Consider the following 18,681-nt stretch of genomic DNA (forward strand, 5'->3'; position numbering starts at 1 on the left):
CAGACAAAATGACGTCGAGGCTTACAAGTGAGTCAGGATATTCGTATTCCAGGCACAAACAAACGTTCCAGCCAGTCTCTCCGTGAGGCTCGAGGCTTAGGCGGAAGTATAGGGCTAGCAAAAGTGGACCTAGCACTGCCCTCGGAATAGTCGTCGGAACTCTCGGAATTAGACAAAATGCCCAACTCCGCGAATAGCCTCTCTCCACAAAGTCGAAAATCATGCGAGTTGCCTGACGTGACTAATAGAAAGTATACTCGAGGCTCAATTGGGCCATTTGATTGGTTGTGCTGAGGCTCGTCTGGATCGTCGTCTCGGACTCGAGTGGAATAGCTACGGAATGAGCATAAATTTTCTGTATACTAGGTAGAGTATAGAGAAATGGCAAGTATATAAGGAGAGTAAATTCCTGTCGAGCTGTCTCATCATCATCATCATCTCCATCATCATCAAAGAGTCAAAAGGCAACCAAAGCACTACTATATTTACTATCTTCAATCCTCGATAACTACCACAATCAACCAACTCAACCAACACAACCTATCCATAATATCAATCTGCATCAAAATGTACGGCCTCCACGCTCCCACCATCACTCGCAGCGAATTCGACGGCTCCGACACCCAACTGGCTCTCGCTCTCAAGCTCGCCGCCGCAAGAAAGAGCGGTAGCACAACACCTACTTCTGGCAGCACCACTTCGTCTACTCGCACATCCCTTGATGAGCAAGACAACAAGAAGAGGAACATGCAGCAGAGCACTGCGACTCCCGGGCAGAAGAAGCGTCTAAGCATGTTCAAGGCTGCGGCCACGGTTTTCTCGTTGAAATAGATACGCACTCCGTGTATACAACCAACACGGCTGGCTGATGAAGCCTTAAATCAAATCAAATCAAACACAAAAGCAACACGAAAAAAACCAAACTGAAATCCACGATCGATACGACCTTTTTTATTCGTTTCTACTGCGATACCACCTCGCGATGCTTGACTACAAAAGTTACACATATTATCGGCGTTTGGGCAGATACCTCGATTTCAATCATGGATATAGGGATCTACTATGTTAGAATAATAATCTATTCCAACTCATCATTACAACTCTCTTAGAATATGAAAAAGAAAAATAAACACACACACAAAAAAAAACGGATTCATTCTGTAATGTAATAAAGCAGTAAAGTAATAAGCACACCATCCGACCCAACGACCAGCCGAACCAGACCCAAACCAAACCGAGCAAACCAGTTTAAAAGGAAGCAATAAAACCAAACCCAAACATATAGAAACAAGCATTCATTCGACGGTTATACCATATATATCTATCCATCTTAAACGACAACAGACAGAGATGATATTAACACCATCGTGACATAAACCGAGGAGACACACACACGCGTTTAACCACCGAAACCGTACAAAGTACGTCCCTGGCGTTTCAAGGCATAGACAACATCCAGCGAGGTAACGGTCTTGCGCTTGGCGTGTTCGGTGTAAGTGACAGCATCACGGATGACGGATTCAAGGAAGGTCTTGAGAACACCACGGGTTTCCTCGTAGATCACTAGAAAAGATGACACGTTAGAATACTATATATACTTATTCGTTGGAAGGATGAGAGGGAAACGTACTAGCAGAGATACGCTTGACACCACCACGACGCGCCAGACGGCGGATGGCAGGCTTCGTGATACCCTGGATGTTGTCGCGCAGAATCTTGCGATGACGCTTGGCACCGCCCTTGCCGAGGCCCTTGCCACCTTTTCCACCTGAAGAGACGGTTAGTATATTCTATATGAAGATCAAGAATAAAATAATAATAACGATATAGGTAGGATAGGTAAGGACAGGTGATGGATGGTAGGTGTAGGCGACACGCGTTGCTTATGTAATGCAGTCATCACCACGCGACGCCGTCAACATCAATAATATCGATTCCATCGATCACGAGTAAGGGGCAGATAAATATAAAATAAAATAAAATAACTACTTACGACCAGTCATGATGAAGAGGAATGAAAGATAATCGAAAACCTGATAAAAAAAAATCGATGAAGATTAATGAAAATCGATGGAAAGTGATGAAAATCAACCGGTTCGAGCGCGGTAAAAACGAGAGGAGAGAAAGAAGGAGAAAGTCGGAAAGAAAAGTGGGAAAGCCAGCCTGTTTAAATAGGACCGAAACTAACGAACCAGATCCCTAAGGCAGAAAGGCAGAAAGGGCAGAATGACTAAGCCAGGAAAACAAGCAAGAATGAAGTGCAGGCCCGCTGATTGGCGGCTCAAACTGCTGTTATGATGTGCTGCTTTGCGGCCTGCGTTTTTGCGCTTTAACGCGGCCAATCACGTTGTTGCGTTGGCTTTGAGGGCCGCGGGTAGACTAGGCCGCATCGGGACTGGTCAGACATGTGACTTGCCCCTCGACTGGCGGCTCTTGGGCTTAGAACGTATTTCCCGGGTAAACCGCGCACCTGTAATTCCTATACAAAATAGACATTTTTACCCCCCTGTAAATTCCACAAATTTATATATAAAGTAGATCTAAAAAGTTAATATATTAGATAATATATATAAGAGCTCATGTATAAAAAATAATAAGAATCTATCTATAGATTTGTTAAGACAATAAGAAACACGCTAGTAATTATTGTAATTTTTAATACGAAAGGGTTTATAAGATATATAGAACCTATAAAGCTATATATATAATAGTATATGAATATTATTTGATATATAAACTTTTCAAGTCTAGTTTATATATAAATTTGTGGAATTTACAGGGGGGTAAAAGTGTCTATTTTGTATAGGAATTACAGGTGCGCGGTTTACCCGGGAAATACGTTGGATGTTCAGAGTAGTTACTCTATATTGTTCCATAATCCATAATTCATGACTTATTTTCTATACACTGAATAAACATATATTATAACGCATGCTATGTATACCATAACTCTTATCTCATAGCTCGTCCGTCTCGTCAGCAACCAGCATGATAACAATATCTAAACGCCGCATAACACATAAGTATAACCCAAGCAAAAACAGACAAAAACAACGTCCCATTTTTCCAAACTCCGTGCAGAAACAATGCAGAAAGAACAAACGCCAAATCAAACTTCCGACGGAATGGCAGTATAATGCATTAGACAATAAGAATATAGATATAACGGCCACAGAAATGCTCATAGGTATCTCGAAGTCAAGAATATGTATTAGCGTTATGATTGGAAAATATTTCCACAATCTCGAGCATAAGATTGTGCGAGGAACGAAGGGTCTAGCGTCAACCGAGAATAGCAGCAGGCTGAGACTCGGGGAGAAACGGGCTGTGTGATCGAGGGATAGTCTCGCGGTACAGCGCGTTGCATATAATTGGCGAACTGTTATAAGGAGAACCAGTCGGACTGTCCGATGGTAGACTCATTGCAACTCCTGAGTCGGCACGAGGTATGCCCTCCGGCGATGCAGTGCCCGGGTTGTTCGTACTAGAACTCAGGGGACTGCCAGCCAGTCCCGAATCTGCCTTTTTAGTCGAGCTAAACTGTATCATCGTTAGTATGTTTTCATTCAGCAGAAGAAAGCGCCGACTTACAAAACAGTATTTGTCCACCAATTCCTTATATACAGGCGATTCCAGATGCGGTTTGCTGGAAACAATCGCAGATGGTTGAAATGTATTGTCACCCCTTGGCGGTAGAGGGTGCGCATGTACAGTAGTCGGGCTCTCGGCTCTCGAGGACAGTGATTTGGCTTTGGCCGACAACGTGGTGCGGTCCTCGGTCGCACCGCTGCTTCTCGCTGCCGAAAGTGAAAGTCCGAAATCATAACGAGCACCAAAAGCCTGTGAGGCCGGTTTCTCTCGCGGCTTAGGTACTTCGACAAGCCAATCGTGAGAATCGGCTGCAGTGAGGTGGAAATCTGAATCGGCATGTCGACCGCTGCTGCCGTCCAACGACGCAGGGAAGCTGGAATCAGACTGCCTAAAGTCATCAAAACTTGCAGGAGGCATCGAACGTGGCCGAGTCGCAATAAAAGGACTGTTTCTGCTCCGTGGCAGTGCTCGCCCGTGGTCCCTTGTGGACGGAATCTGTTGTTGTTCCTGCTCACGGTATCGAGTCTTCTCCCTCTTGGAGAATTCAACTTGGTAATTCATGCTGTCATTGTTGTCCCAATATTCCTGTCCATCCACTGAATAGCGAATGCAGACAAAAAGCGTCTTTTTATCTAAATCCGTGATATCAGATAGTTGAACATTAAAATCGAACCGATCGTATCCATCGTGAGCCTGCTTGCGACGGATATCATGATTATATTCGGCCGTGACTTCAGAGATTGTCTTCCAATAATCAACGGTAAAGCGAGCAACAACTTTCTTTTGGAAAGCCAAGTTGGCAACAGACACCACTCCCACCAGGTTCTTTTGGTCAGCAGATAAAAACATGCGCTCCAGGCGGACGGGCTGGTGTTTTCGGCGGGCAGCTGCATTGGAAGGAAAGTTGGGCACTTTGATCTCCCATTCGATGCTGCTTTGAGCCTTTTTACTACCAAAAGGATACTCGTGCTCCTCACTGTATGTCTCCACTGGGGAGGTGTTGGCACTAACCGCCAGTGGCTTATCAAGTTGGAGGAAGTGCCGGATATGTTCCAAGTGAGCATCGAAGTGGACGTTCTTCGAGAATACCGGGGTGCCAGGCATGCTGGATGGTCGCCGCTTCGACCGCAATGCCGGACGAACGAGCTCACCTGACTTTTTACGAACCATTGGTGGTTTCGCGCCCCGTTCGCCATCCTCCTCGTGTTCGCTGTCGACGGAGGAGGTTTCTGCGGAATCGGAAATCAGAGCCAAGCTAGACTCAGTTGATGTAGAGCGAGAGTGTGAGATTTTCCGTGCTTCGAGCGTGAGCGCTGGTATTGGGGCCACATCCTTGTTTCCATTGCTTTCCGGTGTTCGTTTGTTACTATCACTGTCTTCCTGATTCGGGCTATCTGGGTTCTTTCTTTCAGCTTGGAGCGACCTGAGGGCGGCGTCTATTAGATCCACCTGGCGGACATCGGTCGGCGATACTTCCTCATCGCTCGAATTTCCAGCAGATTCGGGGGGCGAGATCACGGCGCCTGAGGGAATGATGGCATTGTTCCGGGGTGGAGGTGACTGCCGAAGACTTGCATGGGGGTCAATGGACATGGACCTTTTGACTTGTGTTAACTCAATTCATTTTCCCGTCATGGTATCCCCCGTAACTTACCACTGTGTCCCGACGGTCGAACTGGTCAAGAAGCTATGATCGTCTAACTTTCCCCCCACAGATGGAAGTGTCACCTTGCTATAGGAGGGACTGCGTCGGTGCCTGCGAAGATAGGACTGCGACGAGTACGAACGCGAGAGCGGCGGTCGATTAGGATGTGCGTGTAGGAGTGATAGTGATAGTGAGCGTGCGTTTGCGTGTGTATTTGCACACTCGTTCGTATGCGAGTGGGTGTGGGGATGGGAAAGCGAATCGGATGGATTCGCCTCTGAGGCTGTGGTTGGCGGTTGCGCAAGTGGCGCTGACGGTGAAGTGTAGGGCATCCTCTATGACGCTCTAGGAGAGCTCGTCCAGCCAAAGTCGGATGGGAACCACCCTGGAGAGAGGGTTAGAGAGATGGCATGCACAAGAGTGTCTTCCTTGCAATCGGTGAGTAGAGATGCGGTGATTGATTGATTAATTGATCGAGTTATTGCAGGGTGTATATAGTGAAGGGGAAAGAGGAGGGGCAACGCCGAGGAAGGAAGGAATGAACCTCGTGAGGGAGACACCTCAGGCCATTCATATCGAAGCCACTTCTTGTACTTCCCGACACTGACGTGACCGGCAGAGATAACGGTGATATGATAGGACACGAGAGCAAAACAGACGCCACTCACCTCACACGTTGATATGGCAGAATGTTCCCAGCATCCTTTGACAGCAGCCTCACACCTGGACCCTTCAGGAAAGGGAGCACAGGAAGAAAAAGGAAGTGTACGGAAGATCCGGGTGAGGATGTCTGGCCGGGGGAAGTCGAATAATATAGTTTGGAAGACTAGACCACTTACATAAGGACTAACTAGTTAACTAGTTAGTTAGTTAGCGCAGCCCCAATCTCATTATATAATAAAATATAGCATATCAGTGCTCAATGCGTAACCAACATTCTAATCCATGTCCTATTACTCCCGTATCTAACGCACGTTGCACTGCATGCAACGATAATGATTCTTGGGGGGGCGAATCCCCCCGCCATCGCAGGTTCCATTCCATAACAAGGAGGGTGAAAAAACATGGACCGGTCTGGAGAGGATCTGCCATTGGGGCCGTGCGTACTCCGTACAAGCCGTATCGGCGAAAATTGGCGCCATATCATATCATTATTACCATTGTCCGCTCTAGCCTAGATGCGCCTCTTGTCAATGTATTTGGATACGATATACGCTCCCAAGGTTCTTCACTCTTGACCGAGAGCCAGAGACGGAGGATGTATATAGAACTCTGAGCAGTAAGCGATGCATGCGGGCGCAGATGGGCCCACCGGAAAACTTTGATAGCATACGGTACGGTATCGTTACATTCTCCGGGGGCGGCTATGGCCGGTATTTTAGATATATACACCATATGGTCATATCATATTCATATCTATATAATATATATACTTAACTATTACAATTTTTACGTTGACTCATCCCTCTATATGTTTGTATTTGTGTACAACGCACAAGAATAGAGGATATCTGTGTTCAGTCGGTAGTTTTTCCGGGAATGCCGCGCCTCCTGTATTGGCCAATACATTAAATACATAATCACGCCACCTCTATGTCGCACGTTGAAGCCCTGCAGGGCAAGTGGCAATGCTGATTGGCTATATGCCGGTCATAGTGCATAGATAGAAACTTCCTTGATTTTGTTAATTTTCCACTGTCTCACAGGATGGAGCCCAGATAAAGGCCGCCCCGCCCGCTTTTTTAATATCGCCACTTGGCGCCTGCTTTATATAGTACTCCGTACATAGACAAAATATATCCCGACGTCCCAGAGGAGAGCAATTAACGCCTCGGAGATCGATCAACCTCATTGAATCGTTAATTGTCAGGGATCTTTCTGGATCTGACAATGACATGGAAAACACCACGTGCCATCTATGATCAGTATCTCGTCGTCTCCTTGCTGAATGTTAGCGCCAAATTTCCAAGGCACAAATTCCCATGACGTCACCAATTAGCCCAGTCTAGACTCAACCGCGCCGTTTACTATATTGGGATATGCCATAACGACGCTGTAGGGAGTGTGAATAGTTACATTTACCACAACTGATTCTCTCGTAAGTTGTAACTGATAATCCATAGTATAAAAAATCTTGGCATCAGTGTACGATATTCTGTGAAGATAGATACATACATACTCCGTACTCTGTCAGACAATTACTACTTTGTCCTACGGCCTACGTAGGCAGTCACCAGGTCTGGTCTGCATATCTCGCGCCGGACGGAGTACGTGCAGCAACAAGCGTAGGGCTGTACGCATTAGCCATGCAAAGTGCAAAACATCTTGTCGCCGACGAGACTAGGAGAGCAAACCTTGATTTGGCCATGACGGAGGAGATCAATCCGACTGTTTGTCTGCTCCATCGTGAATGGCTACAAGTCTGAGCAGATAGAGGGAGGCCTGGCTAATGGAGGCTAATTAGCTGTCTATTTCCAATACAGTAACAGAGACTAGTGGCTGTGCACACATATAACAATTGCAATTCAATCAACTTACTAGTACGCATCTGCTTCCGGTGAAACCCTTTTACGAGGTGTCATACTTTTGTCGGACATCCCTTGTTATCTGATCGATAGACGTGAAACAATACGTAATACGCCTTGGCGAATCACAAATCTAAATATCAACTATTCACTCGCTCGGCAGACAGTGGCAATCCTCGGTTCATCAACCTACCCCATGGTGGAGACTCTGGAGAGTGATACCGCCACATCTTGATGGAGCTTATACTCCGCAGTATCCGCTAAGTTTTGTTGAAGGCATGCCTCAAGCGAGCATTGACTGCGCACTGACTTGGTGGTCAATGCTGCCTGGACGGCGGGCAGTTCGTCTTTATATTCGGAATAATATCTATACCATAGCATATTAAATGCTGTATACACTACCTATCAATCAAGCATGGAATACGTGTTGATATCATAGATTGTTTACCTAAACCGGTTAGTGCATGTCCGACTACAACACGTCATCCAATCACAGTCCAGCCCCCATTTCTCAGTGTCATAGTATTACTATATTATGCACTCACCTCTGGCAATCAAGTTCCTAAGCTACGTTTGTAAAGACTTCTTTGAAGCTATACACACATGTATGTCCGACAGCTACGGAAAACAGCCAATACAGCCACCACAACCTTATAACGCCATGCTGATCGGTGTGAGAGTCAGAAAATTTTACTACATACTCGTGCTAAACGACTTCCAGGCCTAGGCCGAGAACTAATGCAGCTAAGAGTTCCAAGACGTGCGTCCCGGTCTAGGCTTTGTCTCGTTCCCTGTTTTATTCGTGCGCGCTTCCACGGTTCCCTGTTTTGCTCTACACCAGTTTCGTATACATGCTCTTGGTTGGCTACTTCAATTAAATGAGAAAAGAAAGAAAAAAGTTTTATTCGACATCAACATGAAAGTGAGAATGCAATGGCGGTCAAGGTATGGATGTTTCATGCTTAGCATGTCAAAGCGCCCAATAATATGTATGCGCCTGAATGCTCAGGCATATTATACGTACCACAGACAACATGCAATATCTTAAATCTATCGTGTAACTGGGACTCACCCCCAGATGATAAAACATAGTTTAAAAAAAACAATGTGGCTGACGAATTTCATCCTTATCTGCGGGGCAAGACCCTGGTCTGCCAACTCAACGCTTCGCCCAGTGTCCGAGCATCTACATACATACATAGTACTACTATCTGGTGGTTACGCCCAACTACTCAAATAATGAGGGGATTTCAGGGATAATTCTAGTCCAACTAAACATTTGGCTACATTTGGCTTCATATTGCGGGGTAGCGCTTCTTTTGACAATGCTTGTGAGCTATCATATACCCCAAATCCCATCAATATCAGGTGATTATTCTGCTGTACGTCCAGGTCGTTGACGCCAAAGCCACGACAGCTTCCTATTACGACCAAAGTGTTCCGAGCCTATGTAGGGGGATAAATATAAGCCTCCTTTTACCCTACCCTTGTAAGCACAGCTCGGTCCTCCTGGATGTGCGTTTAATATTACCTGATAGAGGTATCATGTTCGCAGAAATAGGAGTCAAAGAAAGCATGCAGCATTTGGTGATGCATTGCATACATTCGTGGGTGATCCAACGCTTAGATGTAATTACTACCAACTTGCGACGGAGAATATCCCCGATACTATTGTCCACCCTACTCTAAACCCACTTATTCTGGAGTCTCTAGGTATCCACCCTGGAAAGTAAATAGCGACATCACAATGTCGCAGGTTATGTCTCACCGCCATCGCTCGCTATCCCTGCCCCTGCCACTCTCTCCCCTCACCCCTCTTCCTCTTGCACGGTCAAACCCTGTTTCTGCGGGTAACGTCCGTGTGTTGGTTATTTATGACCGAGTCGGAATCGTAGGAACCGTACACTTTACGCCTTTAATGTAGCTGTTCCTGTGACTTGTCTCCGAGCTTTTAGGGCTAGGGCTAGGGCTAGGGCTAGCTGGCTTCGGGAATGGCCTCAATGTCTAAATGGCGGCACTCCTTCAACCATACCATTCTACTTACATGACGTGGGAATCCATTGCTTGGCTATTCCCTTGGTAGACAAATCCCAGTTATAATAGGTCGGAGGCACCCTTTTTCCGAATTTGAAAATAGAAAATAAATATCTGCTTATGTTAATTACCACCGTTCAATATAACCAACTCGAAAGGGCGAGGAACCCCTATTCCCAAAGTCCATGCCAGGCTATCCCGGGCGCGCGGTCCCATTCATGTAGGCATCTAGCGGTCGCCGCTCGACAAAAGGAATGTTCAAGTCTTCTCTTGTGATGGCGTTTAAGAAATCCCCACAGGCCACACAATTCACTCGCGATACGTAGAGCTCCTAGCCATTTAGATGATTCCCTATACATAGGCACGTTGTACCTTTTTCCATTTCTAGAATATTTCAACTCACTAGAAGTACGACGCAGAGTTTCAATAATGTTTTCACTATCCTGATTCTCTAGCCCTTCAGCGTTTGGTCTTCCCATAAGACGATCTAGTAGTAGAAGCCACCCTTATACGGAATCATTCCGTCAAAGCCTAGCACCATGTCATAAAACGTATCATGTTCCCGATTGCCAGAATTTCATACATAGCGCACAGTCATAACTCAAAAAGTGCCTGGCAAGATCTGTGGTACCATCAGGAGAAAGTTGCCGTAAGTCTCGCAACTTTTTTAAAGCCTTGTAGGTATGTCTGCCATGTCACTGGCATGGAGATTCAGAGTAATTGCAGCGTTTGTTGCAATAAGCAAGGGACTTGTTGGCTCTGAGCCCATCATCTGATGGTTTTGTGAAATGTGGAAATCTTTCTCTGCGGGTATTGGTTGGTAAGATTGCAAGAAGATGCAAGATCTTAATCTTGTGCTTTCCCTAGCCTAGTGACCATAAATTCTCCTTCAAGGTATTCATCTAATACTCATAGGTACATGCACGGCTCCCAATCCGCTGGTAGGTGGTCTATGAAAGTGTTTCAAGATTTTGGCAGGTTGATCTTTGCATGGAGTTTTTTGCATGTTTTCTCTCGAAAATCTTTCAGGGAAGTATGTAAGAATTATAAAACAAAACTATTATTTGAGGCCAGAGGAACGTGCGGCACACTAGTAGTCATGATTAACAGTGATCCCAACTCGGAGAGAATGAACGAAATGAACAAATGAACAGTAATAGTAATATGAGATATGACCATCTTTATGAAATCTTCGAGGACAAAAAGAATGATCTTGAACCGGGTGTTTGTTTTGCTTTTGCCGTTTCCGTTTGTATTGCCGTTGCTTTTTTATACTCATGGAAGTAGACCAGTCCTAGGTCTTCGAAGGCTTTGAGGACATCAGACGGCCATGAGGCATGTCCTAGCGATTCTGTAGATGATTTCACGTCAATATACAACACCCTTCAAATTAAAATAAAAAGTTGAAGTTCAAGTAAAAGGGGAAATATCATCGAAAGCTTTCTTCAGCAGCAACCTTGGAAGCAGAGCGATGAGGAGGAGTGAAAGAGGAAGAGTCTGGAGGAGGTCAGAGATTTTATATCACGGGGGGTTCTTCTCAGACACATTATCTACCTACGTACCCAATCAAGACTCCCAATTCGGAACCTTGAAAGTTGCCTTGGGGCAAGCCAGGCAAAGATGAGTGCAACATTACCATCTCTTTTGCCTGTCTGGGGGGATAAATAGAGGCCTCTTCATGTGCAAACGGCATTTGCTCGAGCGCAATGCATTTTCTCAGCCGTTTATTATAGGGTTTCGTCGTGGAAACATACCAATAAAAGTTGAAAATTGAAAATGTGGTCGAATCAGGGCTACATCTTATACCCCTTAGCGTTGTCATGTTGATATTCTATTGATAAAGCCTGATGACTGTAGATTTTACGGTGAGCATGTCTTAGGCCCAGGAAATTTTTTCTTGTAAAATTAGGCTGGGCAATTGTATCTGAGTTCTAGAAACATGCAATCATACCCCATCAGAATCAGTCTCGTCACCACTGCTCCCATCGCTATCATCGCTCTCCTCACTTTCCTCGTCATTTTTGCCATTCCCTTCCTCGCCGTCCTCCTGTTCCTGGAGTACTGCGTGAACGTCATAGTGTTCGACTTTGAATGCTTCCACGTGGCCAATTGTCTTACCACCATACGCCCGGTGTTCTTCTTCCTCATCGTCATTGTCGTCATCCACATCGTCACTAACAAATTTCTGTCGTTTTGAATCCTGGCAAACCGTTTTCCCACTAGTAGTCGGATGAAGAGGTGGCGAGTATGACCTCTTCCGCACTAGACTAGACGAAGGGTTGGAAGAAGATCGAACCACCGTTTCTTCGCGCTTAAAGTTTTTCCTCTTCACGTTCTTGGATCCTCCTCCCCCTCCTCCTCGGGAACGTATCTTCTCTTGAGCCTCTCTCAAGAACGCTTTCTCCTGATTCGCAATCCGTCGTCTCTCAAGCAACCTGCTAGTCTCATGCAGAAGCTTGACCTCGCCACCGCTCAGAACTTCGTCTTCCCCTCCTTCAAGCCTGCCTTTGAAAGCTTGAATATGAAGAAGTTTGCCACAGAGCACTGTATCAGTCGGAAACTCTTCAAGATACTTGCAAACTTCTGCCTCAGTATTCACCAGGCGTTGCAATTGCTCGATTCTTTTTCGCTGCCTAGCTGTTGACTGAAAAACATTCATAGCAACTGGAAGAGAATATGAAGATCGCCGTGTCGGGTTTCTTAAATACTTCGGAAGACGTCTCCCTTTTTCTGTCAGCGTAGGTAAGCGTCTGGATTTGTTCAAGAACACCGCTGGCTCATCATCATCGCCTTCTTCATCATTATCCTTTTTCCGGGTCTGTTCAACTGCCCCATGTCCGTTTCGTACATGGAAATCGTCGCGAGTTCCCGAATACTCCGAATCACGTCGAGGCTTGAACAGTTCCGCGAAAAGATTTCTGAATCCTTGGTTATGCGAACGCGTCGATGATACAACTGGTTTTTGATTCGCTAGTTAGCAGTTGTATAAAAGTACTAGAAATTGAAATTTTGGCGGATTGAACGCAAGGCATATATGCTTGCATAAAATGGGTTTAGCTAATGAATCGGCTTACCTTCAGACTCCTCCTCTATCCGGTCGTCATCGTCTTCGACGAGGTCATCAAACATTGAAAATGTCTCTGGCGGAGGTTTGAAGAATGCAGGGTTTGCCCTTTTAGGCATGATTATGTAGTGTTGATCCCCGCAAGGACGAATACTAGAATATTGAAGTACCGAGGTTTGAAGTTATGGCGAAGTGAGGTGAGGTGAGGTGAAGCTGATGGTTTGAAGGCAAGATACCTCAATGCACATAAGAGCGGGAGGCGACTGTTCCAGTTGATTCATATATTTTTCGATGGTTATTTTTTGGTGATCACCAAACATGCTAGTGGAAAACTCACTTGCGCAATGTTATCGAAATAGCGAGAGATGTGAGAATGGCCCTACTGACTCGCAGGGAAGTGCTTCGTGATAGATTCAAAGGCTGTGAGAAGGTGGCAGCTCAAAATGTCATGCCCGACCCCTGATCTTTAACCTGCATGAGATGATCCCGAAGTATCCTGAAGACCGTTCTGAAGACCTGATCCCGATCTCACCGCAACTATCCAAAGTGACTTAATCAGCTTGCAGCAGAATCCTCTGCAGTGGTTTGGCTCTTACTGAGACTTGAATAGACACAAATACATTCCAAATCTGCTGACCGAAACCACCAATCGGTGAGTGCTGCTCCGTGACACACATTGACCTATGGAATTGACTTTGTTGATGTAATTGCTCCGAGCTGCACTAGCAATACTTCTTGCTAGTTCTATTCCTCAAGGCATTGATGACTGTTAGTTACATCCTTCGGAAACAGTGTTCACTTCAATTCCATCCAACAGCCATGTCACGAGATACAGCGGCTCGTCCAAAGCGACAGCGCGCAAAGTTCACGCCCACCAAGCCCTACAGCGTGGAGAGACTCGAACAAGCCCTCCGAGTATTCGGAAAATTTAAGGCCCGTTTCACAAGACGTGGTCTGCAATACAGTAACCTCGGAACCTATCTCGGATCATCCTATAACCTCCGTGTACGACAATCACGTGGCGTGGACGCAATGGACCTGGAAATACAGGATGATGACGAAAATGACGCGAATTACCGACCTAGAAAAGAGTCGTCCAGAAAAAAGAAGAACAAACAAGTCGCGCAACGATCAAGTTCGACTTCGCCCGAAAGGCGTATTGTGAAATTCTCCTTTTCGTCGATACGTGCTAAGATGCTCCTGCATAAGCTACTGCATGCTGCTGCTTTCGCTGATTTGGGAGATGATGATGATATAACTGGGCAGGCACCTATGGGGCATATGGGCGACAATAACGAAAGCAAAAAAGGTGCATGCATGCAGGAGCAGCCGTCCAGTGGAGGTGTGCGAAATATTCGCACAGCCTTCTCCCATCCCATTGACTGTGAACTGGGCAATAACTGCGGGGTACCATGCCAATTCTGTAAAGACTTCACCTTCGGCATGTTTGGCCTTGGGTCAAGACAAGTGGAAGTAATCGACCACGGCTCTTTTTTCGAGGAAATTGAAGGAGGTCACCGTGAGGAAGGCCAGGAGCAAACGCGCATTTGCAATATATGTGCACTCGAGCGATTGCACGTATTAAATTGCGCAGGCCATGAGATATCCTCCATAGCAAATTTGAATCCACGCAGGTTCGATTACCAGAAGGCATTCAACAGACTGCATGAGCGCAAAAAGGGCAGAGGAACACGACCACAGCTCAACCCATGGTGCTCTTTCTGCATAAACCCTGCCTTTTTCCAATGTTCTACCATTCAGATAGTCGACATATTCGCTGACGATATTGACCCCTCGTCGCCGGACGCTCAGGGGTGTGGTTTACTTCTCTGCGAGAGCTGCAAGGAGCTCATGATCGCACATCATAATGATGTCGGCCGCGTCGTCGCAGCAATCCCACAGACGGAGGGTTTACGCGCTGATGCAGGGTTTTTGGTCGCAGGAAGCGATCTCAATCGATATTTCAACGAGTGATGGATGCTCTTTGTTATCGCGGGTTTTATGCTTCTATAGTACCTATCAGATAAGTTCCAATTTATATGTCTTCTTCATACCTTCCAGATAGGAGTTTGCATAATTGTTTCGATTTCATAGAGAAGAATAAAGTGGTGGTTGATGCAGCTTAAGCCTTGGAGGAGGAAAGAACGTGTAGGAGCATGTGACAGACGTGAATGACGTAGCCGTCGTGCATCTCCAACCTCGGCTTTTCATCATTCAAGCAACTCTGTCTGCTTCCCATTTTTCAGGCTATATTAACAATCGAGTGAACAGAACTATTTTGTTAAGTGCTCATGGAACATGTCAGTTGTTGAAGCTCAAGTACGATGCTACTCGGCCACTGGCTAGTGCGTGAGCAGGCTACCTTGCCGACATCAAGCCATTTACAGTCAGCTGCTGGTTATCTAATTTTCCTCTATATACATATATCTCGTGATTATCCTGCTACTTCATTATGACAGACGACGACAGAAAAACATATGAAGCAAGGCTTGTATGTTATGAAGCCAACATCACATGCTATCTCGCAAACTGACTTACTCTCCTTCTCCAACAGGACGCCTTCGAGCTATACCACAAATACGAATACCCTGCACGCTCCAGGCAGAATGGCGATTGGAAGGTCGCTGCACTACGAGGCCCAGCTCTGCCAGCATTGGGACACGCTGTTGCAGGTGCCGCAGGCTCAGCCGTGTCGAATGTTGCAACATATCCATTGAAGTTGATCGTTACTAGAATGCAATTAAAAAAGGCTGCTCAATCTAATAGCAAAAGCGGTGTTGAACAGGCGGGCTATCACGCCATTGTGGACGCAGCACGCCGGATTTATGCAAAAGATGGTATAAGGGGGTTTTTCATTGGTGTGGGCGACGACACGTGGAAAACAATAGCGGACTCCTTCCTGTTCTTCCTCGCATATACTATCCTGCGACAACAAAGACTCAACTCGAGGATGAAGGCCAGCGGGAGAAAACGTGCTGTATTACCAATCTTGGACGAGCTAGCTATCGGTATGCTAGCAGGGGCCTTCTCGAAACTATGGACAACACCTTTAGCAAACATAGTGACGAGAAAGCAAACTGCAGCCTCTACAAACCATTCAGAACCAATCTCTACGAGGAAACTCGCAGAGCAGATTATGGCTGAGAAGGGGATACCTGGGTTCTGGTCTGGATATTCCGAGAGTTTAGTCTTGACATTGAACCCGTCTATTACGTTCTTCTTGAACGAATTCCTGAAATATTTGCTTCTTCCACGTCACAAACGACGTAATCCTCCGCCTACAGTGACGTTTCTGCTGGCAGCCATCAGTAAATCAGTCGCTTCTACAATCACATACCCCGTCTCGCTAGCCAAGACGCGAGTACAAGCGGATCCATCTCGGGGTAAAGATGATAGGCAAGAGAGTCGACGCAAAGCATTTGCATTCAATCTGTTCACGAGTCTTCAAGCCATTGCCGCAGAAGAAGGCATCGGTTCATTATACGACGGTCTCATCGGAGAAGTCCTGAAGGGGTTTCTCTCACACGGAATTACAATGTTGACCAAGGACGCCGTGCACTCCGGAATCGTACATACTTACTACGCATTGCTGATATTAACGAAGAAGTACCCGAGTCCTGAAGAACTCATCATTCGAGCGCGCCTGCAAGCCGAAGAGTATGCAGAGGTCATGCGAGAAGGCGCCAAAGACGTGGCCGAGACGGTAAAAGAGGGTGTCTCGTCGGTGACGAGTACGAATGCAGCCGTTGATATGTCGTCACATGCGCCGCCGGCATATTCTCCTTTTGAAGACACGCATGAAATGGCTGAAATAGTTGGCGACTACGTTGAAGATGATGCCGTAGAATGGCGCAGTTTGTATCATTGGTTCTGGAGTCGCATTAAAGGGTGATGAATGATGCATTTGTATAGATTATGGCTCAGCGTCTCGTTGGTCAATTCAAGTGGGTCAGTCAATAATCTATGACGTTCCGTCGCAGAAATCCGAAAGCCTCATCGTTTGTCGTCCAGAAATATTCTACAAATAGATCATTTATCAAGACATTATTTGTTTATCTATTTGCTAGTTGCTATGGAGTGGCATCCAGCGTCGTTCTTCCGAACAGATATCATCCCGCCGAACCCGTACGCGATATTGATACTGAACCAGCCCATCAATGAGAACGCCTTTGACGCTGCGCGGCGACATGGTATGTTTATCTCTTGCCAATTCTCATTTAATTTCATGCTATTGAAAATATGTGAGGCCATTTGAAACTTACGCGAAGGGCGCTGTATGTGGCCCATGTTGAATTGAGTACCCCGCGCCAATTTTTGCGCGAACCTCACTTCCCTAGACGAGATGGCATACCCAATTGGCGACGACGAAGAATAAGAGAGCAATCTACATGCCTTACCATGCATGATACTAACAATCTATACTGTACACAGCATGCTACATCCTCCTCGCTGACGGCGGCGCAAACCGGTACTATGACCTGATGAAATCGCGCTCCGTCGAGAATATCGACGTACGGATCATCCACATTGAGAACTATAAAGATTCATATTGAACGTATAATTTTAACAGCTCCCCTCCTGCATCATCGGCGACCTTGACTCGATTCACCCACACGTGCGCGCGCATTACGCCTCACACAAAATCCCCGTCTTGTACAACCCAGATCAATACTCGACGGACTTTATGAAATGCCTCCGATTCCTGCGTGCGCATTCACACTCAATCATGTCACAGGAGAATCCAGCAGTGACATCAGACAACCATGATCTATACATGACATCTTCCGGACCCTCGTCGTCATCATCATTAACGACAGGCACCGAGCCGAAACAGGCGCAAAAGCTCGATATCGTCGTCCTAGGCGGATTGGGGGGAAGAGTGGACCAGGGCTTTTCACAAGTTCACCACCTATACGCCGCATACGAAGAGAAGAAAGAGGCAGAGGAGAAAGAGAAGACCAAAGGCCAAGCGGCAGGAGATCTATACCTCCTTTCCGAAGAAAGCATATCATTTATCCTCCCCCCGGGCAAGAACGTCATTCACACACCCCTCACCCACCGCCGAGACCAACAACAACAAGGCGGAAACGGAGAAACAGAGAGCACAGACTCAAAATGGGTCTTCTCCGAGAACGTAGGCATAATCCCGCTCTCCGGGCCGACGCTCATCTCCCTGCACGGCTTTGAGTGGGACGTCACCGACTGGCGCACCGAGATAGGCGGGAATTTGTCGACTAGCAATCATATTCGCGCAGATCGGATTGGAGTTGATGTGGACGAAGCGAGGGGAAGAGCGGTCTTGTTTACGGTTGAGTTGGGTGAGAGGTTTAAGAAGGGTCAATCCGCTATACAGGGCTGATATTGCTATAATACTATACTTTTCAAATGAATAAGTTGAAGCTGACTATGGCCTGTGTACATCTAGTCTGTAAGCGGATCATAGATCTGATCTGAAAAGCCGAAGCATCTTCACAACTTACTCGGACTGGTAAGATATGCATGAAATGCTTCGAGATAAACTTGATACCTGGCTGGCAATAAACAAATAGCACCGACCTCAGTCTACACTATCCTACCTTGCGTCTGCTAGACTACATACATAAACCGATTGCGTCGGGCACATAACCATAACAATATCAAAATCAAATCACCACGTCAACATCAACACATCGAGCTCGGAATACAACTTGAGGCAAGTATCAATGTGCACGAACAGAAAGCGAAGGGATATCCAATTTAAAACCAACCCATAAACACAAAGCATGGAGCATAACATCAACCAGCCTGGAAAGCAACCTGAAACATCAACTACAAGAGAGCTT

The 18,681-nt window shown here is 46.2% G+C and overlaps 6 protein-coding genes across 6 annotated transcripts, besides 1 other annotated feature; 3 read left to right on the top strand and 3 right to left on the bottom strand.

Annotated features, from left to right (window-relative positions):
• Positions 1–567: 567 nt before the first annotated feature.
• Positions 568–831, top strand: UA08_09340 (hypothetical protein; the record flags this gene model as incomplete). Its single annotated transcript, XM_020265265.1, has 1 exon — positions 568–831. The coding sequence occupies one exon, from the start codon at positions 568–570 to the stop codon at positions 829–831; it is 264 nt and encodes an 87-aa protein (XP_020115514.1).
• Positions 832–1,399: 568 nt separating this feature from the next.
• Positions 1,400–2,003, bottom strand: UA08_09341 (Histone H4.2; the record flags this gene model as incomplete). Its single annotated transcript, XM_020265266.1, has 3 exons — positions 1,400–1,563; positions 1,631–1,768; positions 1,994–2,003. The coding sequence occupies 3 exons, from the start codon at positions 2,001–2,003 to the stop codon at positions 1,400–1,402; spliced, it is 312 nt and encodes a 103-aa protein (XP_020115515.1).
• A 442-nt stretch (positions 2,004–2,445) lies between these two features.
• Positions 2,446–2,840: a repeat region (Identified by RepeatMasker using a combination of RepBase library and repeat library created with RepeatScout).
• A 442-nt stretch (positions 2,841–3,282) lies between these two features.
• UA08_09342 (hypothetical protein) lies at positions 3,283–5,568 on the bottom strand (the record flags this gene model as incomplete). Its single annotated transcript, XM_020265267.1, has 3 exons — positions 3,283–3,540; positions 3,592–5,188; positions 5,246–5,568. The coding sequence occupies 3 exons, from the start codon at positions 5,566–5,568 to the stop codon at positions 3,283–3,285; spliced, it is 2,178 nt and encodes a 725-aa protein (XP_020115512.1).
• A 6,172-nt stretch (positions 5,569–11,740) lies between these two features.
• UA08_09343 (hypothetical protein) lies at positions 11,741–12,978 on the bottom strand (the record flags this gene model as incomplete). The annotated part of the gene is made up of 2 exons (XM_020265268.1): positions 11,741–12,765; positions 12,870–12,978. The coding sequence occupies 2 exons, from the start codon at positions 12,976–12,978 to the stop codon at positions 11,741–11,743; spliced, it is 1,134 nt and encodes a 377-aa protein (XP_020115513.1).
• Positions 12,979–13,678: 700 nt separating this feature from the next.
• UA08_09344 (hypothetical protein) lies at positions 13,679–14,833 on the top strand (the record flags this gene model as incomplete). Its single annotated transcript, XM_020265269.1, has 1 exon — positions 13,679–14,833. One exon carries the CDS (start codon positions 13,679–13,681, stop codon positions 14,831–14,833), a length of 1,155 nt encoding a protein of 384 aa, XP_020115510.1.
• Positions 14,834–15,311: 478 nt separating this feature from the next.
• Positions 15,312–18,218, top strand: UA08_09345 (hypothetical protein; the record flags this gene model as incomplete). Its single annotated transcript, XM_020265270.1, has 6 exons — positions 15,312–15,350; positions 15,414–16,713; positions 16,772–16,807; positions 16,927–17,049; positions 17,291–17,370; positions 17,430–18,218. The coding sequence occupies 6 exons, from the start codon at positions 15,312–15,314 to the stop codon at positions 18,216–18,218; spliced, it is 2,367 nt and encodes a 788-aa protein (XP_020115511.1).
• Positions 18,219–18,681: the final 463 nt, after the last annotated feature.

The sequence above is a fragment of the Talaromyces atroroseus genome, assembly GCF_001907595.1.
Source record: "Talaromyces atroroseus strain IBT 11181 chromosome Unknown scaffold_21, whole genome shotgun sequence".
Taxonomy (NCBI): domain Eukaryota; kingdom Fungi; phylum Ascomycota; class Eurotiomycetes; order Eurotiales; family Trichocomaceae; genus Talaromyces; species Talaromyces atroroseus.